The sequence below is a fragment of the Peromyscus californicus genome, unplaced genomic scaffold (genome assembly GCF_007827085.1).
Source record: "Peromyscus californicus insignis strain IS unplaced genomic scaffold, ASM782708v3 Scaffold_1__1_contigs__length_55948999, whole genome shotgun sequence".
Classification (NCBI taxonomy): domain Eukaryota; kingdom Metazoa; phylum Chordata; class Mammalia; order Rodentia; family Cricetidae; genus Peromyscus; species Peromyscus californicus.
Window position 1 is genome coordinate 10,394,290 of NW_026294492.1, and position 25,652 is coordinate 10,419,941.

The 25,652-nt window shown below is 43.3% G+C and overlaps 1 protein-coding gene across 5 annotated transcripts in view; it reads right to left on the reverse strand.

Moving 5' to 3' along the window:
- Nbas (NBAS subunit of NRZ tethering complex) overlaps positions 1 to 25,652 on the reverse strand; it is a 281,500-nt gene that overhangs the window by 92,497 nt on the left and 163,351 nt on the right. For 3 of the 5 annotated variants that reach the window (XM_052745879.1, XM_052745877.1, XM_052745876.1), the window contains exons 37-41: positions 23,595 to 23,708; positions 23,217 to 23,304; positions 15,254 to 15,330; positions 14,786 to 14,923; positions 575 to 804 (exon numbers count right to left, since the gene is read on the reverse strand). In XM_052745879.1, coding sequence (XP_052601839.1) covers positions 575 to 804; positions 14,786 to 14,923; positions 15,254 to 15,330; positions 23,217 to 23,304; positions 23,595 to 23,708 — 647 coding nt within the window. The remainder of the gene's footprint in view (positions 1 to 574; positions 805 to 14,785; positions 14,924 to 15,253; positions 15,331 to 23,216; positions 23,305 to 23,594; positions 23,709 to 25,652) is intronic. The other 2 variants (XM_052745880.1, XM_052745878.1) reach the window with 1 other exon arrangement.

Sequence of the window (25,652 nt, forward strand, 5' to 3'; positions counted from 1 at the left end):
GAGCATATGAGACCTCAAAGCCCGTCTCCACAGTGACATACTTCCTCTAACAAGGCCACACCCACTCCAACAAAGCCATGCCTCCTAATAGTGCCACTCCCTTTGGGGGCCATTTTCTTTCAAACCACCACAGTACCTATGAACATACTAAAGAATATCAATTCTATGTACTTTGAGAAGGGAGATTCTCAGCCAAGAATAAGAGGACATCTCATTTTTGAAGTTCTATCACAGACACCATCCTTCTCACCCAAGTCATTGCCCAGGTCCCTAGAAGAGACATAATTCAGGAACTGGGTTACCAAGGACACGAGAGGCTAACAGCAAACAACAACAAAACCCCAATACAACTCAGTGCTACTGCCTAAGTTTACAGCCTCACAAGTCTGTCTCTACTTATGACAGACTTCTCTACCTTAAGACTACTTAGTCTATCTACTATCTATTCCTCACAGGACGGGGAAAGCTGGAGAGAGGTTCTGTGGTAACAACTATGCATGCTGATCTAGCTACGAATTCAACTAAACCTTCTGCATTTCGAACCCACCCCTCAGAAGACAAAGTGACCTCTTACTCTGCAAGTCCAAGGATGGTTTCTCTTTTGTACTGGTCATCAGCAGTGAACCGTTGCACATCCACCCCCTTCCGCAGGCCCTGGAGGAGCTGAGCCTGGGTGAAATCCAGGAGGCGCTCATTGTAGTAGTGCAGCTGCTTGGTCAGTGACACGAGGTCCTCAGGCCATGCTTCGTGGCCATGTCGAGCCACATGCCTGGTCACCATCTTGATTAACTCTTTGGGATTGGCCTGGGAAAGTTGAAGAAAAATGTACTTTATATTCAGTATACATACGTGAGCGGGTATTTAAAAAGAGTAGAACATAGCTCCTGGAAATCTGTATGGCACTTCCCACTGCTGGGTACATTGAATCACAGCCACCTAAAAGCCAACTGCAGAGGTGGCACTTTATGCACCTCAAAGAAAGGATACAGAGCTGAGCCTACAAACAGGCTTGCTGGACTCCTGCTTTGATCTTTTCTTTTCCATCTTAAAAACTTTCTAAACAACTTAAAAATTGCTATTTTTAGCATTTCAACTATCATAAAACCTACATTACATTTTTGTCCTAACCTGCTGATCACTTTAAATAGTTCACTCTGTGGAGACATTCTCACCCTCTTATTGCCTCTGGATACATTCTTGTGTCCACCATAAATACTCTCAGTACAAAAAGCACAGTTCAATAACCTCACTAGAGAAGGCAGAAAGCATAGGAGAAGAATGTTTTCTTTGGGGAATAGGTGAAGAAACAAAAATGAAAACTGGCTCATACTTGCAAACACCAAAGGCACTTCTAGATATGCAAGAATGTGTGCAAAAGTCAATGGATTTGACTACTGACTCTGCTTGATTTGGGGCTCAAAAGGACATGGGGCCTGTGGTTCTGGGCAGCGCCTTGAAGAGCAAAAATGTTATTCAAATAGAACAAAACAGAGAATCAACAGATGACAGGGCAGGGGAATTAGTGACTAAGTGATCATTATATATATGTATATATAACATACATGTGTGTGTGTATGTGTGTGTATATATATGTGTGTGTGTGTGTGTGTATATATATATGTTGGTCTGAGAGTCAATAAAGCAAAACAGGCTCAGCCATGATTCTGGAAATATAAATAATATCATTCTATAATGGCACTAACTCACTCCATCCTGATTTTTAGGAGACATACTATTTATTTTAAAATATGTGAGCTAAGGAGGAAGAAACCCACATACTATCTTTAGTTCTCAGAACTCTATTCTTAATGATGGTAAGCTGTCAGCATCTTTAACATGAAAACCCATTATTCTGAGCTACACAGGAGATTTGTCAATGCTGAGTCTAGCCAACCAAACCTGGTCGACAGTCTCTCTCTTCATGCTATTATGGAGCAGTCTGGAAGCATAGATTAAAAACCAATTAGAGAAATACTAGATTGTAACAGGTGGACTTAAGAAAAAGAGAACCTAACTGTATTTCATTTTTTTCTAAGTCTCTCTCTATATTAGGTCATAATCTCAAAAAAACATGACACTAAATTCTACCACAGGAAGCCACAGGGCCATTTTTAATTCATTCGAGGTACATTTTTAAAGAGATATAATGGTTCTGTGCTATTCTTTATCTCTTATCTCCACCACCAGTCTTACTTGATCAACTAAAAGTATTCAATGCCAATGATTATTTTGCTGAACATTCTTTGGTTAGTTAATTCATGGTGAAATAAATTGTTTTGTGGCCACTTAAAATGCTTAAGAAATAATCTCAAATATCTCCAATGTTTAAAAAATCAGTGGCCTTTACAATTGAAGTTTACCTAGAATTAAAAAACCTTTGTTCCTATGCTCTTTTACAAAAAAAATGGGGATGGGGGATTGTACAATTAAGTGCCAGGCAATGTACTATGAGAACGTGCCCTGCTACTCTAGAGATGCAACCTACTAAGAGAGACAACGAAACAAGCATGGATAACATGGCTAAACACAATGAGCATGGGATGCTCCAGGGGAACAGAACATGTCAGAGAAATCTCCTTGGAAGTGTTAATATCTATGCTAACATCAGGGACTAACATCAGAAAGGCCCCAAGAAATAAGAAGATATATTCCAGGAAAGGATAGCTGTGTATATTCTAGTGTCGACAACTATAAATAAAGACAGAATGAGTAAATCAATTCTCACTGCAATTACAGAGCTGTTTGGGAATCTGCTGTGTGATGGTTAATATTGTCAACTTCACAGGATCCTGAGACACTTCTAGGCATGTCTGTGAGGAAGTTTCTAGATTGAGTTAATTAAGATATAAAGACGGACCCTAAATGTGATCAGCACCATTCAATGGACTGGAGTCCCAAACTGAAGACAGGAAGAACACAGGAGCTAAGTGCCAGCATTCCTCTGTCGCATGCCGACCTTGGCTGCAATGTGACCAGCTGCCCCCATGTGTTTCCCACAGGAGTGGAACGGTGGAACCTTCCCCCCCTCAAGTCACTCCTGTCAGGTGTTTTTGTCACAGCAACAAGAAAACCAACATAAACTGTAGATAAGCAATGGATCAGGCAACAGATAGAGGCAAAAAAGGAACCACACCTCAGTGCTTAGTGTGCCCATGCTTAGTATTTCATTTCCTTTCCACCTGTAGAATGTTTTGCATGTAACTCTGAACCTTCTGCCATGATATAGGTACCTGTGCAGTTATCTGGCCTACAGGTGATAGTTGTGGGCCACACAAGTCCATATGCACCTTCCTGCATGACGTGTACTCTCTGCAGAACGAGCAGCATACTTGTTCTTAGGCCTCACTATCACTTAACACCGCGGTTACACTCTCTTTGCTCTAACACAGTTTATGACACAAATCCAAAGGCCGGGTGGTAAGCTAAATCCCAAAATGGAAGCACACAGAGGTAACAAACGTGAATATTACACTATGTATGTAGGCTCTAATTTGTATACTATAGGAAGCTTCAAGTACACATACAACCTTCATGTTCATCTAAGGCAAAAGAACTTGTTGATCTCCTTTATCCAATCAACAAAATCACGTGGCACCATAAGCAGACATGCAGAAGTTCGCAGCTGGATGACCTTGTAACAGCTGATTCCTTCTGATTTTCACTGTCCTGCCTGTAAACTGGAAGCAATGATAAAACAGCTCTTATGGCTGTGAGAAGTCTAAGAGAAAATATACCGAGCATGGTATGAAGGGGGGGGGGGGGGGGCGAGGCTGTAAAACTCGTTGAAAGGTGTTTTAAAAACTTGACTGCAGTTGCTCTTGTATTGCATAATTTATGCTTCCCTTCTCTCATTATATCATAGCTTCTGGAGGAGAGAGACCATGAGCAAGTGATAAATCCATCTTTTTCAGAACACAACAAAATTGTCTACAAAAATAAGGTGCATGGTAAAGTGTTCTGAGTTGTAAGTCACAAATAAGGTATTTTTAAAATTTTTATTAGTTGTTTGAGAATTTTTATACAGCATGTTTCAGTCATACTTACCCTCCCTGGCCCAAATCTTTCCAAATCTAACCCCCTTCTATTCTCACCCAACTTTGCATGCTTTCTACGCTAATCTGTGCTGTCCAAATAGTCATGAACATGTGGTCTTCCACTAGAGCTTCATCGGCTTATCCAGTGCTACACTCTTCGAAAAAATGGACCCTTCCTTTCCCAGCAGCTAACAACTGCCAATAACTCCTTGGCTAGGGGTGGAACCTCAGAGCCAACTCCCTTCTCCATGCTGGAAATTAGTCTGGTTTGGGCTTCTACAGGTCATGTGCATGCTGTCAGCACCACGGTGAGTTCCTCCTTATAGACATCCACTGACTCTCCGTTCTTCCCAGGCCTCTCTTCCACTGATCCTAGGCCTTTGGAAGACAGGAAGTGGAATACATGATTCTCTAGAGGCTGACCCTTCCACAGTCTGTCTCTGAACTTTGGTAGCTGTGGGTCTCCATGCAGATTGTCACCTGTGGCAAGCAGAAGCTTCTCTACTAAAACACTCCTTTCTCTCGGCTGTTCTATGAAAACCAGTTATATTCAGGTTACTCTCAAGGAATTAAGAGCTAGCGATTGACTAGGGGAACACCTAAGCAGTTCACAGGAGGCATCTGAATAGATATTCACTGCACAATCGGAGGCTACCAGTCCGGGGAACTCCATGGAGGGAGGAATTGATCTCCTCTCTTGATTCTCCTGCTGCTCAGTTTCTACAAAGGGGACAGAGCGAGTTTCACTGGATGATCACCTTCCTGAGATTGAAATCCTATGAGTGCACACGAATTCAATCATTAAAATAAAATAAATCCTTGCAAATCCTTCCAGGTGTGGAAATGAGGTTCGACATCCCCCTGCATGCTTCTGCTAAGTATTCAGAACTGATTTCTTTGTAAAAACAAATTTTCAGACCAACAAATTACAGCTAATATAGTCCCATACAGTTGAAGCAACTTAATCTCTTCTCCTTACTGAGAAACCAGCCCTGTGTGAATAATTTTTATTTCACAACTTTGTACCTCAAATTTACTCACTTTACCTATGAAATGTTTAAGAACAAAACCCCAAATATTGAAGTGTTTAGGATGGAAGACTGAGACTTCATACACCTGTGCTGAGTTTCAGAGCAACAGAGCAACCGGAGGACAGGTGTCTCTTCAGACTATTTCTGTATTAAGGTAGGCAAGGACCTAAGAACTCATATGAGGCTGCTAAGCAGGTAGCAGAGGATGCAAGGGCCTGACTCCCAAGCACAATGCCTTCCAGAAGAACAAATGAATTGGCCCCACAGGCCTGGATTACTGGCATTTCTTCCCCATCGAGCTCTATGGTTTTCAACTTGAAGTGATTTCTTCAGTATGGTTCTCATAAAGATTAGACAAAACAAGGTGGAGGAGTGCTGTAGACCCTCCTGCCTGTGTGAAGTCTTTGCTTACTGACACTATTATCTCCTCTCTTCCTTGAGGGATTGGGCTCGTGATTATTACTTCTAAAACTGAATTTAAATTTCAGTAGAAATTTCCCCATGACCTCATCTCTTTTCTCAAAATATTCCAAAGAAATTATGATTCACTCCAATCAATACTTAATTTGATGCACACATTCAGTCATCTCTACAAATGCAAGAGTTTTAAACTTTCCAAAGTGTTTTCACTTGAACTTCATATCAACCCAGTAATGGGGCGGAGGGTCAGGGGACAGTCAAGCTGTTTCTGTCTTCTAGATGCCTGCTTAAACTTCAGGGGTCTGCAGCTGCAGTCCTATAGCTGGGAAGAAAATTTAAACCACATGGCCTCCCACACATTGTCCCTACACCACTTACTCATCTCCCTGAGTGTTCTACAACCAACCTTACACCTAACATTACTTGGGAATTTTTGTTGTTGCGAGTATTTTCAAACATCCATTACTCTTGTCTCTCTACCCAACCATGTTCTCCCTGAAACTTGAAGACATGACTTGTAAATGTGAAAGCTTTCAGTGTCAAAGAAGACTAAAAGACATCAGAGGTAGCTTTGGAATCTTCCATATTCAGTATTCAAGTGATATTGCAAAATATCACACAGGCTAGAAAAACCTAACACCATGAATAAGGTACCAAAAACTCTAAAAAGCAACGTGTCAAAAGTCATTCTATTTACCTCCAAAACAGTAGCAATTCTTCAAGGGGTGAATACAATAAGATTTCTTTAAAGAATATAGTCAAGGCGCTACGATGCCAAGGTATATACAAGTAGCCACAAAAAAGTCTGCTCACTGATACTACTGAAGCAGCAAAGAAGAGTAAGTCTACTGAGTCTAATGGGCTCCCTTTCTTGGTAATACTGCTTGGGACGTTGTAAACAACCCCTTTAGGGCTGTTATTTTGAGATAGTTTTCTACTTAGTAATTTCAATGACTAGCTTAAACACACACACACACACACACCAAGTTTGGGATTTTGTCCCTGCTGCAGCTGCCTCCCTAGCCTGTAAAGCTAACGGACACACTCCAGTATAAACTGATATTGTCTCAGAACTTTAAAAATGATAGCAAGCCCATACTTCCAAACACATTTAGCACAACCACAGAGGTCAGATATGAGTAGAAAGTAAGGCACAGCACAATCTAAATGTGAATATTTGCAACTGCTGCTGGGCAGGCATGAAATGGAAACAGAATTTACTGAACACCATCGTCTCGACATGCACTTTTTGGCCATGTGTGGATCACATATTAAACATTAAAAAACGAGATAAAATTAGGACAAATGTCAGGAGAGGGAGTAATTTTCTATTATTCATTCATCAATTGTTGTATGAAACTGAAGAGAACTATTGGCGAGTAAGGCTGCTCCAAATGTCACCTAACAACCCTGGTGAGTTCCAGCCCCTGCTGGCCGGCTCAGGACAATGCGCCCTTCATCATGCACAGGCAGGATCCTATGTCTACCTAAGGCAGTGGCCCCCACACCAGCCCCAGCAAGTAGAGAGGTGTGAAAAGACTGTGTAATTAGAGCCAGCTGCACTGACAAGTGAGGAAAGCCAAGCTTCGCTGGGTGTTGTTATGTGGAGACAACAAATTGAAAGCACTTTGATTTCACTTTCCAGGATGATTCATCAGGACTTTGTCATATTTAATTCCAAACTCAGCAGTGCTGTTTGATGCAAAGGAAGATGCTGAAAGAGTCAGAGAATGAGTCATTAGTGTGCAGAACACTCCTGTGTACTCCATGCAGCCAGCTCCCCGACTGCCTCCCCCTCCTCCGATCCAGGCAGGTCAGGCCTCACATTTGCACATCTGAAGCTCCAGTGTTCTAATGTCCCACTGCACAGCAATGGACAAGAGTTCTGAATTTATTCGAATGCCAATTAACAGTCACTGGCACACATAGGAAATCAGGTCCTGAGGATACAGGAAGAAATGGGATTTTTGCCCTCAAATACCATCACTGAATTGAGAGGAGACACATGGGCATCACCTATGATATCCTGAAAGAGCCTTTTACCCTGGTACACACGCAAGGGATAAAGAGATGGGAGAAAGAGGCCCATGTCTGTGGAGGAGGCAGGAAGGACATCAGAGAATGTACCTTGGCTCAGATTCATTTGTCCATAGTGGGGAGCAGATAGCTGGGCAGAAAGGATTTTATCCACATGTCCACAGCGGTATACACAAGATTTTATGTTCTGAGAAATATAATCTCAGGGCAGCTAGAATATAATCTCTGAAAGAGGCAATGTTGGGAAATGGGCCTGAGGGACAGCAAGGCAGCCGGTTCACTGGGGGTTTATCTGTCATGCACAGGAGTTTAGATTTCATATTACAGACACAGCAGCACATGAAAATATCCTGCTGGGAATTTCTATTAGACTTGTATGCCAGAGAGATCACTCACGTCCAAAAAAAGTGACACTCCTTCTTTTGCAAAAAAGCCAGAGTGGCAGCATAGGCGAGTAATGAGCAGAGAAAGCCATGACAGGACGCTGCTTTCTGCTGGAGTAACCTTGAGCAAGTCACCGCCGTTCTTTGAGTCGTTTTCTGCAGTCATGCCCTGTACAGGGGAGCTGCTCACAGGGCCCAGTGGAGGAGAGATGTGAAGGCATTTTAAAGCAGACAAGGGGCTGCATGGTTCACTTTGTATTTCTACTGTGCACCGGCAGCTCAGATGAACAAGTCACTCAGCTGACTGATGTTACAACCCTTCCTGACACCCCCTTAGCCAGCTAGGAAGGCCTGCATCTGGACACAGACCTCCGCTCGGGCAACTCTTTTATGCTTTGAAGTTTACAGAGTATAATTTTAAGACCAACTCAAATACCTCGTGCTAAGACACCACAGGATATTTAGCTGAACATTGACACTTCTGTGACTTTGGTATTGCTGTTTCCTGCCCAGGATGCTCTTCCTATAGAGAGCTACACAGTGGTGCTAATGGTTCTGTCTTTACTCAAGGATAACCTTTATCAACTGACACCTTTCCTGACCCTTCTCAGTACTGTACTACACACACACACACACACACACACACACACACACACACACACACACACAAAACCTCTACTTCCCATTACTGATCTCTACGTTTTGTTCATGATATCAGGTGGTAGTTTGAAGGAGAAACATCCCCCATAAGCACATGCATTTGAAGACTTGGCCCTCTGATGGTGGCACTTCTTGAGGAGGTTAGGGAATGTTTAGGAGGTACAACCTTGTTGGAAGAAGTCCATCACAGGGCTGGCTTTGAGTTCACAGCCTCCCTCCACTTGTGGTTCACTCTCTGCTCTGTGTTCATGTGGAGGATGTGACCTCTCGGCTTCCTGCTCAGGCCCCTTGCTGCTGTGATCCCCTCCCCCCCCCCCCCCCCCCCCCCCCCCGCCATTGTGGACACTCTCCGGAATCCCAAGCCAAAATAAACTCTTTCATAAGCAGCTTTAGATCATGGTGTTTTATTGAAGCAGCAAAAAATAACAATATAGAGGTGATTCTCCAGGAGAATGCAATTCCTAAGTGGGGAGGTGATTTATAAACTTTGTTCACTACTGTTTCCTCCAGAACACTGCCTGGCACAAAGTAGTCACATGTGAGACAGTCCCTGAAACTACACAGCTCAGTCTTCCAAGGTGTACTGCAGAATCATGAGTTTTCAGCTATCTTCCCAAGAAACATCTGTTTAGTATTACCCCTTCCTATTCCAGGACCTGTTCTAAGCACTGGGAAATCTAATAACACAACAGACCTTGCCTTCAAATACCGTGAGGAGGCAAGCACAGGTTTAGTGTGTGAGCCACGCCTGCAGAGACTAGGAGTGCCCCAGGAAGCTGCTCCAGTGAGATGGTGAGCGATACTGAGGAAGGACCTAGGGAGGGCCAGACATGAAAGCTTTCTAGACTCTTAGTAACCCTTTCAGGGACTGTGCACACTTAGAAGAACTTCTGGCTTTCAGTGCAGGGGAAACAGAGCAAAGATAACTTCAACCAGAATTTTCCTCCAAAGAATTCTTTAGAGAGTTTTTGGAAAGTGAAACTGAGTACAGGCCAAGGTGTGGCTCTGTTTCCCAAAGCTATCACTTAGAATATATACTGAGTCTGTCTCTGATGCTCTTGTTGTTCTGGCTTTGCCAAAGCTATCACCTAGAATATATACTGAGTCTGTCTCTGATGCTCTTGTTGTTCTGGCTTTGCCAAAGCTATCACCTAGAATATATACTGAGTCTGTCTCTGATGCTCTTGTTGTTCTGGCTTTGCCAAAGCTATCACTTAGAATATATACTGAGTCTGTCTTTGATGCTCTTGTCTGCAGCATTCATTACTCTGATCAACACATCATGTAACTGTCTTTTGTTTTCCTATTTTTACAATTTCACATAAGTGTGCTTTGCACATTGACCACGCTCACCTCCCTACCAACTATGTCCACACTTTCCCATCTCCACAAATCTCTTACATGTGCTGTGTTTTGTTTTGTGACCCAAGGTTAAGCAATGGCATCTGGGTGACAGTGGGTCTGGAGTTACAGGCGAAGCATGGAGAGCTCAGCAGCATGCACACAACTAAAGACAGTGACTCTCTGGCAGAGTCTACTGATAAAACAATCACTCAGAGGTAAAAGGGAAGGGCCGCAAGCCCCTCTCCCCGCTTTCTGACTGACTGTTGACACAGCTAGTCTCCTGAATACCCAGTGCAGATAAGTACTGCTGCTGAGAATTAATGGTCACAGGAGCTGTACTGAGTCTAGGGAATGGTGGTTCATAGCCCTCCACACAATCTTCTGCTCCTACATACCACAGCTCATAAAGCATACTCTCTCTTCCCCCTTTTTAATGATTTATTTTTAATTTTGTATATATGTTGTCTGTATACAGGGATACGCAAATAACTACAAGCACCTGCAGATGCCAGAAGGCGGCGCTGGATTCCCCGGAACTGGAGTTACAGGTGGGTGTTAGCATCTGACACAGGTGCTGGGAACCAAACCCAGGTCCTCTACAAAAGCAGTACATGCTCTTAGTCTCTAGGCCATCTTTGCAGCCACCTTGTACAACTCTCTTAAACAGATGGGGAGAACATTTGCAGCTCCACGAGGTCAGGAACCTTCCTTGTTTCGTCTCAGTGGGAAGGGACAGAGTAAAAGGTGCCATAGGAACAGTTAGTGATAAATGTGCTAAGGGCTCTTCAATCTTTTGACCTCAAGGAAAAACAGCAGAGCACTATGCCTATGGTAGGATGTTGGTATACCGACGGTTGTGATGGTTAATTTTCATTGCCATCTTCATTAAATGTGGAAGCTTAAATTCTCAGAAGACTGGTAAACCGTACTCTGAGCCTATCTGTGTTCCCAGTAGGTATTAACTGAGGGCCTGCCTGTTCACGGTACAGTGGATGGTACTGTGCTGAAGGTTAGAGGGCCAAGCTGAATGAAGAGGGGGAAAGAGGGAATCCTGTAGCATGTCCACACCCTTGTTTCTCTGCTTCCCTGCTGCCCGGAGGAGACCAGCCTCTGCCACACAATCCTGCTGCAGCCTTGGTATTCTGATTGCTTCAAGCCCCAAACAATGGAATCAACCAACTGTGGACCAAGACCTAAGCAAACATCAACCCTGCATCCCTAGGTTGTGTGTGTCCAGTTAGTCACAGCAACTGACACAGAGACGACACCAGGAAAGTGAGGCTGTGGCTGTGCCTCGGCTTCACCAGGACTCAGAAGCCTCTGGAACTGGTTTGTACAGAACAGTCACCCTCTCCCATTCACATCTGGAACAAGAGTGTTTACTCTGGTGCCACCGAACAGAGCAAGTGTATAGTATACCTTGCTTTTTGTTTTTACAGAGGACGGCAGCCGAGAGCTGCCTTGAGCCTCAGGAAGACACTTGGAACTGAGAACTTCAAATAAGGTTAGAACTATTAGACAGTGGGGAGCGCCTCTTGGTGCTGGGCTGGATGACTCCACATTCTACAGTAGATATGAGCTCTTTGGGGTCAGGGATGGAAAGCTGTGATCTAAGGAGATGTGTTTGGGTGTCACAGTGATAAGAAAAGGACTTGTATCACATAGGCTAGGAGAGAAGATGGAACAAAAGGGAGCAGAAGAAATCTTTAATATTCTCCCTCCTCTCCGCAACCTCTGCTAAGGTTCCTACCATCAGGATGTGGGATGCCTCCTTCCAGCAATGGGGTCAACCAAATACAAACTCAAACTTTGGAAATCACGAACAGCAGCAGCAGAGTCTTCCTTCTTTTAAAATTGTTTCTCTTGGGTGACTGCGGCCATGACCAAAAGCTAATGAACACAATGACAGACTGAAAAGGGAGCGAGGGTCCCCTTTTCAGCACCTGCACGGCATGTCAATGACATCTAGAGAACACAGTCAAACGTGCTTTGAGATTTCCACTCAGCTTCTAGGAAAATATTCAAGTTTAGAGCAAGGTACAGTGCATTTGGCAAAGCAAAGCTTCACTGTGCTTCAACAAATTGGTGTCTTGAAGCAAATTACATGTTCCTTTTGTGTACAATAAAGTACTAGTAAAAATAAGCACAGAATAAACTCACCACAAATCCCTATTTAGTTACTATTTAATCTCTATCAGAAGACACCTGTGCTGGTTTGAATAAGAACGGCCTCAGAGATTCATACATTTGGATACTTGGTCCCCAATTTGGTAGAACTACTTGGGAAGGGGTAGGAGGTGTGGCCGTGTTGGTGGAGGTGTGTCACTCGGGGTGGGCTTTGAGCTTTCAAAAGACTCATGGCCATTCTCAGTGCCGGCTGCTTGGAGTGTGAAATGTGAGCTCTCAGCTGTTCCTGCCTCCACGCCTTCACTCTGCCATTAGGATTCTAGTCCTCTGGGACCAGAAGCCCAATTAAATGCTTTCTTTTATAAGTTGCCTTGGTCATGGAGTTTTGTCACAGCAATAGAAAAGAAACTAATATAATACCACACTAAAGAAACTTGAGTGAGGGAAGCTTTGCATTGGCATATAATTTCAAAGGATGCCTTTCACCACAGCAGCGGGGAAGCCTGATGGCTAGAAGTGCTCAGGACATGGAGGTGGTGGCCTGCAGTGTGGTTTGTTCCCATCTTGAAAGATCAGAAAACACGAAACTTGGGCCATAAGGAGAAATAGGTATCACCTCCAAGCCTTGACCAGTTAGCCATTTCTGCTACATAGGTCAGTTCCAAAGATTTCACAGCCTTCAGAATCAGTGTCACTGGCTGGAAGCCACGTGTCAAACTGTGGTGGTATTGTGTTCCCCTAAAATATTGTGCATCCTAATAAACTTATCTGGGGTCAGAGAACAGAACGGCCACTAGATATAGAGGCCAGAAAATGGTGGCACTCACACCTTTAATCCTCTAGATCTCTGTGAGTTCAAAGCCACACTGGAAACAGCCAGGCATGGTAACAAGAGCTTTTAATCCCAGGAAGTGATGGCAGAAAGCAGAAAGGTATATAAGGCGTGAGGACCAGGAACTAAAGCTGGTTAAGCTTCTAGGCTTTTGAGCAGCAGTTCAGCTGAGATCCATTTGGATAAGGACACAGAGGCTTCCAGTCTGAGGAAACACAATCAGCTGAGGAACTGGCAAGGTGAGATAGCTGTGGCTTGTTCTACTTCTCTGATCTTCCAGCATTCACCCCAATACCTGGCTCCAGGTTTGTTTTTATTAATAAGACTGTCTAAGATTCATGCTACATCAAACCTGTGGAGTGGGGGTGGGGTGGGGTGGGGGTGTCCCATTAATGCCATTATACTCCTTACATGTAATTACTTCATTCTCTCAATCCATACCATGACCCATTGATATATATTTATTTTAATTTTTGTTATAGTGTTAGGCATTGAACCCAGGGACTTGAACATGCTTTACCATTGCTACATCCCCAGATGCCATTTCTTGTTTCACATAAAAATATCTGAGACCTTAAAAACAAAACAAAATTAATAGACTAACTTTATATAAGATTAGCAGCTGTAACCGCAGAAAATAGCAGTGACCCCAAATAAATGCCTCATGCTTTGTGGGTGTAAGACCACAGTGCTCGCTTAGCCAGACACTACTAAGGTATTAGACCAGATCTGGAACAATGCACAGCCAAGAGTGGCCAGGGCCGAGGAAGATAACCCTGTGCTCTGACGGACTGGAACAACCACTCTCCTTTTAAATAAAAACTGAAAGGTGAGAGCCATTGTTGTCACAAGGCGAGTGTTTGTCACATGCCTTAAGGGTCTAATGTGTTTAAATGGCCATGACAACTAACATTTTGACACACCTGTGAAATTATTTCGTCAGAGTCTACCTTCACCAGAGGAGGAGAATCTCCATTCATAGACTATGAACACTAGATCTGTGAACACTGTGGCTGTCAAAGTCTGACCTATTTACTTATGCACTGAAGTTTCCTTAAAACAATCCCAATCAAAGAACAGACCATTTCCCAATGCTGACCATTTCATGTGCTTCACACAAGTAAACATGGAGGACTTCCCAGGAGTGACGGCCACACTTCTGGTCTACAACAGGAGTGTAGCTGGTGCTGGCTCACCAATAAAGGATATCTGAACCTTGTGGCAAATGTAGACATGATTGCACCTGTACACTTCTCATGTACAAGATGCTGCTTCTCATCTTGGGATCACAAAGAAAGGCACAGTATCATTCATGGAATCACACTGCTCATGTGGTGGTAACTGCCAGCTTCCATCCACAGAATCTAGAACCATCTGGGAGGTGGGCCTCTGGACATCCCTAAGGGGGATTACCTTGACTGTGTCACCTGAAATGGGAAGACCCACCATCATGGATGTGTGTGAGCAGCTGCTTCAAGCTCCTGCAGCCTTGATACTTCTACCATGATGGCATGCTCCTTGAGCTGTGAACTAAAATAAACCTTCTCTCCTATAAGTAACCTTTGTCAGTATTTTAGTACAAGAACAGGAAAAGAAACTGAGATGTCTATTATGCTAATTTAGAGAGCTAGCCTCCTTTGGAGATGGAAAGTAAAAAACTAATTCTGCCTTTCAGTCTCTCCTAACTAAGAGCTTAGTGAAATCATCTTTGGAAAAGAAAAGGAGAGAGAATCAGGATTCACCATCAGTACTGGGCAATCTGCCTCTTCATGCGATCTAGGAAGCAGACATGCCTCACGGAAAAGGCCGGGGCTGTCTGCTGGGAAGCCATTGCACACAAGGAAAAAGGCTTATTTTGACTATTTCAGAAAAGCTGTAATTCAACTCACTAGCAGAGTAGAAATGGTAAGGACTCACCCTGTACAGAGGATGGCACTTGTCCCTGAAACATGGAGCCAATCGGGCATAGATCTGTAGGCTGTAGTAGTACGCTGCCAGCTGGAGAGACAGTGCCGAGTGAGCCTGCTTCTCAAAACACTTGTTAGCATCTAACACCTAGGAAGAAGCAGCGGAATCAACTCAGAAATCCTCACACACTGGTTACCCTAGGATTATGATACAAATTTCCCATCACACCAACTTGAGCCCATCCTAACATGCAGTATGAAAGTTCAGAAATAAAGCAGGCCTTGCTCTATAAAGCAGATTGAGAGCTGGACTGAACATTAAAGTCAGCATTATACAGTTAGGTCTCTGGAGACTGACTGGGCCCTGGAACCTAGGCATTATCAGGAAAAGAGGACACATACACTACACAATTCACTGCCAATGACTCCAGGACAGGTTTTTCATTTATTTAAGTTCTCGTTGGTGAGGTGAGCTTACCTGTGGTAAGGCGAGGAGATAAGCAAGGGCCAGTGTCAGGTCATTCGGCAAAGCATCACTTGCTAGTTGCAAAAGGACTGAATGGAGAGGGGATAAAAACAAAACTGTATTACTCAGGGTGGAACTTGCTGCTGTCATTTTGCTAAACGCCATGCTGTAAAATTCCTACTGAATACGTATGTTTGTACACACGGACCTGAGCTGCTGCCTGCCTTGGTCAGTGGACAGGTACATGACTGGTTATAGTGCTGAGAATGAGAGATATCTAGAACAACACCCCACCCTACCTGCCAGGCACAGGAACCAGGGAAGAGGAGGTGGAAAGGAGAGGAGGAGTCCTGGGAAACACTGCCCTCTGGAGCTGATGGAACTGGGGAGGACAACCACAGAGGAGTCCTAGGAAACACTGCCCTCTGCAGCTGATGGAACTGGGGAGGAGAACCACAGAGGAGTCCTGGGGAACACTGAGCTCTGTAGCTGATGGAACTGGGGAGGACAACCAAAGAGGAGTCCCACAGAGGAGTCCTGGGAAACACTGCCCTCTGCAGGTGATGAAACTGGGGAGGAGAGCCACAGAGGAGTCCTGGGAAACACTGCCCTCTGTAGCTTCTAGAAACTGGCCAGGAGAACCACCCCTGCTTGAGAATGTGGCCACCAGAAGGACTTCTCATGTTCTGGTGAATGGCCCCACACCCACGCACACACAGGTGACACTAATTGGACTTAGTAAAGTACAAAAGAAGAAAAAGAAAATGGGGGAGGGGCATAGAACTGGAAGGGGAGCCTGTTCAGGGATCTATGTGGAAAACTGGAGAGGAAATGGATGGTAAATATGGTTATTGTATATATGTATGATATTCTTGAGAATAAAAAAAAAACTTTAAAAATTACCTTACATTGCTTAAGGATCCACATGGCACTTAGTAAAAAGTGCCATGCTTTTAGCCTTAGATGATTTCAATGGACAATCAGCTGAAGATGCTTTAACTGCTCATGAAAATCCACTTGGCACTGACTTAACACAGATCACATCAAACTATGTTAAACAGATTAACTATGTTAATCTCCCCATAACTGGGAAAATCTACAGTGTGTGTTACTAACACTTGAGGTAATCCTGTCAGCGCAGTTCTTGCAAAGTTCAAGCTTAAAGACATCCATGATGGGTCCTCAGAACTCAGCCTTTTCAAAGACTAGGTAGGGTCTTGCTGCAAAATCATTTGTATCAAGAACAGCTAACTGGGGGTGATTACATGAATACCATGAGACCAGAACAGTAGTACAGTTTCATAAGAGGCTGCAGAGATGGCTCAGTGGTTAAGAGCACTGGCTGCTTTTCCACAGAACCCAAGATCAATTCCGAGAACCTACATGGCAACTCACAATTACCACAAGCTCGAGAGGATCCAAGGCCCTCTTCTGGCCTCTGTGAGCACTAGACACATACGTGCTACACACACATACATCCACTCATGCAAAGCAATCATACACATAAAATAAAATTTAAAAATAAAATAACATAACTTTATAATTTAGGAAAAATCCCTATATGAAGAACAAAACAATGGCGATCTAGTTCTTTCCAAGAACAACCCTCCTCCTCACAGTCCACAAAAAAGAAAAGCAGTCATTTGCTTTACTCATGTACTAAAATTCTCTAACCATTAACAGTTTTTCCACAAAAAGTATTACAAGCAGCAACCTGCCAATGTCATGACTTTAAGGGAACAGTACATTGTCAATCAGTTCTAGGTTTACACACAATTTGTTTTGATAAGGATACATGCTATTTTTTTGTGGCCTTAGTCAAATTCCTTGCAATCATGTATACTCACAATGGGAATTCATTGTTTAAAAAAACATACATACTCTCAAATGCCATCATAGAGATACTTGCATCCCATGTTTATTCCTGCTTTATCCACTATAGCAATGAATTAGAGTCAACCTAGCTGTCCATCAACAGATGAATAGGGAATGAAAATTCGAAAGGTGTTTGTGTACCAAATTATATGTGTGTGTGTATATATATACCAAATACATATATACACTAAATTTACAGCTGAATAGTATTCCATCAATAAAATCATAAACTATACAGGAGAATGGAGAGACTTAAATGTATAATATTAAGCAAGGTCACATAATCTTAGAAAGAAAAACCTTCATGTTGTCCTTCATTTGTGAATAACATATGTACATATGTAAACAAATGCACATGTGGGTACTATACAGCCAGGAGAAAAGAGAACAAGACAGGCTAACCATTAGGGGATGAAGATGGACAGAATGCAGGCAATGAACTTGAGTTATAAAGGAAGACACACAGCTACTTTTAGCTAGCTCTAACTGTGACGAATTTTTCATTTCTTGCGGTGGGTAAGTGCATACAAATATATTCCATAGTGAAAGTGAAAAGTCCAATCTGAGGCTCTAGAGGTTTCCTGTAGAATGTCTACTATAACTGCATAGAAGCTCACTGAATTGAATAGTTTCTGGACCTCGTTAACTTCAGAGACGAGAGAGAGAGAGAGAGAGAGAGAGAGAGAGAGAGAGAGAGAGAGAGAGAGAGAGAGAGTGTTTGCAAATTTTTAAAGATTGCTTTTTTAAAAACATACTAAAATGAGAGAGAATACTATATGAATAGCCCAAAGTAAATGAAATTTGATTCTGGAAATACATTGGAGGATTCCCACACAAATCTTGCCTTCCTTGGACAAATATTGAAGTTATTAGTATAATCTGAGCTTGGCTGATGGCTGGAAGAATGAGGAACAACTGAAAGTGTCAAAGGATGCCCTAGAATTCAAATTGTCCTGTGTTGATTCATGGGAGAAAATACCGCGCTTTCTCTACACTGTCTCTTTGCAAAGTGTTCCGTATCTGTAAAGAAAAGATACATTCCTAATGTGTTCTCCAAGCCTTAGGAACCAAATGAACCACATTCAGGCCTCCAAAGAAATCATACAGTTCTAAAGACATTTTTAATCAAAAGATATTCCTTTCAAAACCCATTTCCAAACTCATCCCTTCATTCAGTCTTAAGAGAAACCTTCTCTAAGTAGACATTCTCTAAAATAAGAAGCAAAATCCTTGTCATTCAGGAATGAATGGGTTAGGACAAGAGGAAGTCTCTAAACAAATAATTTAAAAATACAATATAAAAAGCCTCAATCACATTTTACCAACAATTATAGGAGCAAGACAGAGGCCCAAGACGATGACTGTGTCCTTGAAGACTTCAAACTTAGGGATGGATGAACTTAGTCCAAGCTGTATGCTTTAGACACCTGAAAATGACTGGGGACTACTTAAGAAAACTTTAATTGTACATTACAAAAGCTCCACATACAATGGTCAGCAATGGACCTTCATTTCCCAGGGAGCTCTCCGGGTAGAGCTGAAGGTCTGACCAGTTTCTACCTCACATTATTTGCCATTCAGTAGCTGTCTACTGGTCCTCTGGAAACCTTATTTTAAAGAAATAAAGAAATTCCAGTGTTTCACATACTGAGAACTGTTCCCCATTATTTTATTTCTTGAAGTCTTTTCAAATGTGACCTTTAATTGAAACCTGACCTAGGCACTTTCCACTTCTACCCCCATTTTCTTCAGATTATCTCGCCCGCCTCACGTGTGGCTTTGCTCCAGCTAGCGCAGGACCTTGCTTCCCAGAGCTGTGGCTGGAGCCAAGCTCAGTCCCACCTGGGAAATTAAGACCCATTACTGACAATCTTCTCATCACATCTTTATTGAAACATCAGCTCAACTTTTCCTTGATTTACTGTGCATCTCACCATTTCCAGAAACCAAAAAAACACCAAGGGATTAAAGTTGGCCTCCACAGGGGATGTAACTAGGCAGATGCTCACAATGCGGAAGATTCTCCAAGGCAAACAAACAAGGCACCAGAAGAGGAATGACGGCAGTTAGAATAAACAGCCTCCAGCACACATTTCTGAAGGGAAAGTCTTCATCCACATGCAGAAATCCCAGAAAGTTTATTCTAAAAAAGCTATACTATGCCTCAGATACAAGTCCCAAGCTGTTACTAACATCTCTCAACTTAGGTAATGTACATACACAGTTTATACCAAAACAACAACAGAATAGAAAATCTGTAATTCTCATGTACTATGAGTACCGGCAAAAGTCTCACTTTTAAGTTTTCTCTAAGAGTCATCATTGCCCTCGAAGTGAAAGCATCACTGTCGACACAAATGTTTGCTCCAAAGCAACAACACCCACACAGATGCTGGATACACAGCTAGGCCGATAACGTTCTCTATTTTCTGTCTTTACAATGTTTTGACATTTTGGAGTCCTTGCTAATCCCAGAGAGGCTATCCTCCTAAGAGCTAGCTGACGATGGACATGGTGAACAGTTTGTGAGCATAGATTTGACATGTAAAATAAATCCGGAGTCCAAACTCTGAACCAATTTCTCTGACTTGGTTGTTACATACTATCCATCAATTATTTGTCTTAAATCACTTCCGGGCCTGGTACTAGACAACCGGAGTTTAAATCGACAGCCTCGGGCTATCCATTATACCAAAGTTAACCTTGCCCATGCTCCCCTCCCCTCTTATGAGAATATGAATAAAAGCCTTTATACATGCTTTCCCTGACCCCGCTAGTCACTGCTGCCCACCAGGTTCTTTTCCTCTTGTTTTAGGATCTTTATCAACCACTTCCCTTCATGACAATCATTTTCACACCTTTCTGTCTGCACACCTAAGGAAACCTAAAATCCCAGGTGCAGTTTAGAATAACAACTAGGGCAACAACTAGAACTACACAGTGAAACTCAGACAAATCATAGAGGAGGAAGGGAGCCAGCTCCACAATCACACAGCCCTGGGAAAAGTGACCAGGTCCTCCTGATGTGAGTCTCAGACCCGAGGAGGCTCTGCTGTACATGCCGTAGGACACCTTCACCAGCACATTCTGGGAGCAGTAGGAACCGCAGACATTAATGAATGTGCTGCAAAGCATTTCAGACTCTCACTACAGGGGATACGCCGAGAGTCATAACCTCGTGTCCGCTTAGTTCAGGCTGAGATGTCAAACAAGTCACAAAAAGCGCTTTTGGTCTTCAAAGCCTCCTGGATTTGGGGTCTGAGCATGCCAGCCTCTTAAGCGAAGAGTAAGTGAAGCAGGCAGGGGAAGTGCGGAGCCGTCCCTAGCAGACAGAGCGCTCGGTAGCCCGCTTCCTCCGTCGGCGACTCGTCGGCTTCAAGGGCTGTTTTTCAGTTAGACTTGTTTTGACCCCCCCCCCAAAACTGATTGAATGGTAAGTCTGTCTTGTAAGAGGTACCACAGGTAAAAGAGGCAGTTACTTCCATTTTATATAAATCCTAATTTTTAAAGCCTTAGTAATTGCACTTAAGCAAGAAGGCCAACTTCACTCACTCAGAAGAACTGTACAAAACTCAAACAGCCACCCCGGTTGACAGGGCGTGTCGGCCCGCAGCTGTGTTTGCTGTTGCCTACCCCTGCTACGCAGCACTCAACAGGAGTCAGTCACCACCCATCTTCTCTGTGGACAATGGCAGTGGTGTCCATTCATCTGCAAAGGAGACCTCAGAGTCCCAGGAAGTCCTTTCTTTACTATGTGCCTTCTGCCAACACACAAGCCACGGATGTCTAGGGGAAAACAGTCTTCCTTTGGCAACTAGTCATTCTCACACCTCAACAGTCTTCCTTTCTTCTCATTGTTCATCTTAAAGGAGTGGTCCAGCACATGGTATTCACTCCTCATGTCCATTCTCTGAGTTCTGCATCCCTGCATCCCAACAAAGGCACTGACAGAACTCAGTTGGACTATTTTTCTGTTTCACTGTTTATAACCTTTACCTTTTAGAAAAACAGTAAATATTAACCCTACATCAAAACCTTCACAGTATAATATTGAGGAGGGAAGAGTCATGTCTGCAATTTACCTTGAAATACATACAAAATCGCCTGGCTTGGCGGGAGAAGGGTGAAGAATAAAAACTACAGTATGACAGTAAAAGACAAACTGCCAACTCTAAATGAAGGGCGAGGGTCCACTCAATGCAGATGGTTTTCAATTTTATTATGAATAGTAAATGGTTTTTTGTTTTTTGGGGTTTTTTTGTTTTTTGTTTTCTTTTTCTTTGGTTTTTCGAGACAGAGTTTCTCTGTGTAGCTTTGTGCCTTTCCTGTATCTCGCTCTGTAGACCAGGCAGGCCTCAAACTCACAAAGATCCGCCTGGCTCTGCCTCCCGAGTGCTGGGATTAAAGGCGTGCGCCACCACCACCCGGCAAGAATAGTAAATGTTTTAGTAAAGTTGTGGAGGGAAAAGTCTTCCCTTACAAATAAATATTCTGAATGTTCAATCTCACTGTGTTCACCTACTGCTCACAGAAGCTTCCTTCTAGAACAGTTATCCAGGTCTGGTCCCCAGCACTCAGTCACCTAGGCTCCTAACTGCCCAGGTGCTTTCTACTAGAACCACAGGTGTCCAGGGACCACCCCCATCCCAAGCTCAGGTGGGAAAGATCATGTCTCTTCCCTAATCACTACAGAGCCGCTAGTATTGCATAACATTTTTCTTCCACATAAGATCACAACTCATTAACCTCCTCCACCCTAGCCTGGAGCCTCTCCTAAAAGACCAGCCATTGAAGTCAATTGATGGGAGGCCTGGAAAGGGAGGGAATCATGTCCTACACTACCCCGGTCATCCAAACTTTCTTACAGCTCTCACTGGGTATCAAGAGTTGCTGCATGGTCTCCTATTCCTTGTTCTCCCTCTCTGTTGTTGATCCAGCTGGGATCTCCTGCTCCCCCAAGCTCTCTTTCCCTCAACCCTCGCCTTTCATTACCCCCACTCATGTCCAGGCTGTTCATGTAGATCTCATTCCATTTCTCTGTCATTGGGTGATCCCTGTGTCTTTCTTGGGGTCCTGTTTTCCAGGTAGCCTCCCTGGTGATGTGAGTAGCAGACAAGTCATCCTTGTTTCATGTCTAGTATCCTGCTATGAGTGAGTACATACCATGTTTGTCTTTCTGAGTCTGGGTTACCTCACTCAGGATGATTTTTTCTAGATCCATCCATTTGTCTGCAAACCAAAGGACCAGTCAAACCCCACACAAAGGAGACACAGCAGCCTTGGAATCAACATTTGACCCATTTCAGAGGAGAAGATAAACACACTGACAAGAGGTTTCACAGAGACCCACGAAATTCCATATGGGCTAAAGAAAATCACAGGAACTTTACATCACAATTTAAAATGTATGTATTTTAAAAAGAACTGCTCTATTTTTTTAGCAGTGTGTATGAGTTTAATTTGCAATGTTAGTCTGCAAACCTTGGAGGCAATGCATTTTTCTAAAGAAGTTAAACATCCAAAGCCAGATAATCTGTGCCAAGCCTCTAAAAAGCACTCCACAGTGAATTCCATTCCAGAACTAAACGCTCAGAGCAAAGTCACCCTTATTATTGATTTGGAAATCATTAGCCATTAAATCATTCATTCAGCTAAATAAATAACGATTAATTTTTTTCAGTTGGTCTCCATAAAAACTTCTTCATCAATTTTATTAAAAGAGTCCATCAAGACAAGAATCACATTTCTATCATATTTTAGTAAACTTGCACATTTCTTTCTTTCCCAAAACATTCTCCCTGGAAATATGTCAACTACGTAGAAGAAAACTCTGTCGATCAACACTAGCTCTAACATTCAAAGAACAGAAGTAAACACTGAGCACAATGCATCATTCACTACGACCATTAGCATCTTAAAGACAGGAATTGTATGATATTCAAATTTACATGTGCCCACAGAAAACAGTAAGAACTCAATAAATACTTTCGACAAAGGGATAGATGCCATCAGGCAATTCAAAATTACTGATTTTTTTTCCCAGATTCATTGCTCTTCTAATAGGACTTGAACCCTGCTGGGAGGTTACAGCCTGCCTTACCTTCCGTGGTTGGAAACACTTCTGTTTTGGCCTCTGCCAGCTTTCCAGTTCTCAGCAACACTTCAGCAAAGCTTTCCACGGGAACCTGCTGATAGGCGGCAGGGGTCACTTCAGATGACACAAAAGCACAAGTTTCACTTAGAAAACACGACTGCAGGATTGCATGGTGAGCTGGATAACTATTTCTCACTAATGCACAATGTTTTATTTAACACTTTGGTGGACTTTCAACTCGTAAAATATCGTGATCCATATGAAACAAGTCCCAGAACTAATAACCACCATGTTAAAAGCCAGGCCCAAGATGAACTTCAGGAAGATGGTAGTTCTCCTTGGTCATGGCAGTTCAACCTGTCTTCTTAAGCACACTGTCCTTACCTCAGTGACAAAGGGGTTAGTGATGACCGACTCGTAGAAAGGATGGCATCCTTGCTGTGCTAGGTCGTCGTTGGCCACAGTTCCCATTCGATATGCTCCAACAAATTCCTGCCCCTAAGAACAGTGTGAGGAAAACTGGATTAGAAGAGAGACCAAGGACAGGCAGAAAGAAGAAGCAGAAGGGTGGGAAGTGGGGGATGCTGATTTCAGGAGAAAGTAATCAGTGTGTTTGGTACAACTGAGGCAGGGTGACACACACGCCCAGCAGAGGACCTAGGGGACAGCAGCTGCAGCCTGTCAACAGCACTTCCACCACCCTGCTACCAATCTGCCGGCTTGGCCATGCTGACATCAATGCATGAGAAGCACTGGAGAGCAGTATTCGTTAGAAGAACCATAAGACGCCACCCTGGGTGGCTCTACTCACAAACTGCCAGCGGCTCTGAGTAAGGCGAGCAGCCAGGACATGAACTGTTAACACCAAAGGTGATGTCCCTCTGCCAACCATGGAGATTTTGTTCTGCGTGCTATCACAGGTCTATGATCCTCCATGGAAATGGTCCCCTCAAGGAGGTCTGACTGTTTCTCCAGGCCAGGCTCAGGTCTGTGTGCTCAAGTCTTACCAAATCCCAGCATGGTCCACTTCCGCTAGCTGGACTCCTTCAGTACTGTTCCCCAATCCAAACACCCTTTGGTGTATCACTGTCCTTCCTGGTTAGCCAGCACCTACTGCCCTACTACACTCACTATACTTGTCTGCTCTCCTCAAATAGATGGGAAGGTTAAGTAAAAGACATTCTGTCAAAGATGACGGTAGACTTCCTGGTGGGCACAGTCCAGGAAACAATGAAGCTGCTAATGTTTAGAGAGTGATACATCAATAACAGTGTTGAGCAATGTTAACACTTACGTTAAATAATCCTTCAAAAAAGAGAAAAACTCCACCCGGTGAAAAAAAAAAACAAACTATGATAATCACAATCCAGTGTGACAAGGAAGAGCCAGGTCTATGCCGATGGCAAGGCCAGCATCGCAGTAACTGGTGCCTACTTTACCAACTGGGCAGACCTCTGCCCCCACAGTTCCTCTTTCCTGAAGAAGCCCTGCACAGACCGTCAGGAGTACTTAAAAGACTCCCCCGAAACAGCCACTCCCACTCCCGTCATAATCGTTGGTGTGAAAGGCCTGGCTTCTCCCACCCGGCGGCGAGCTAGCTCTGGATCTGCCTTTGCTTCCACCCATGAGCGCTGCCTTTCCACACAGCAGTCACATGAGCTCATTAAGAAAAGGCGCAGCACACAGACACACTATCGAGACTCTCCAAAGCTCTCCATCTCCTGCAGACAAAGTCCACAGTCACATCACAGTCTGCAGGAGGCTTTCAACGCTGACCTCCTCACTAAAAGTCACTCTCGACTCCTGTATATTCTACAAGAACATAAGCATGTTTCCCACGCCAGCGCTGTGGATCTGCCCTATGTGGTGCAATCACATTTCTGTGTGAAATGATTATTTTCTGAGAAACCTAACTTCCGTCTAACTCAAAACTTCACTCAATAAAGTCATTATTCACTTACTTCTTCAAGTATCTTTTTTTATTCCTTCTTACTGGTTTTCTTCAGAAGTAACTTTTATAGTTCATATTAATTATACAGAGGTTACATTATGCTTGCAATGTGCCCTTATTACACACACCTTCAATAGCATTCTTTATAGTCCCTTCTACATGTCCACTTCTTAGTTCAGGCCCTCTCTCAAGCTTTCAACCAGGAGAGAAAATGTGATAATTACCATCTTTCTGAGCATTGCTTATTTCCATTAATATGATCCTTGCCGGTTCTATCATTTTTTTTTCTGAAAATATCAGTTTTGTTCTTTATAACTGAGCAAACTTCATTTAGAATACAAATCATATTTTCTAATTTATCTGTCCTTCTGCTGACAGGCACCGAGGCTGAGTCCCTAATTTGGCATGTGAATGGTGTTACAGAGACACAAGCACGCCACTGAAGCTGAAGTCAGCGCAAACTCAGGTTCTTCCGGATATGCATCCTGAAG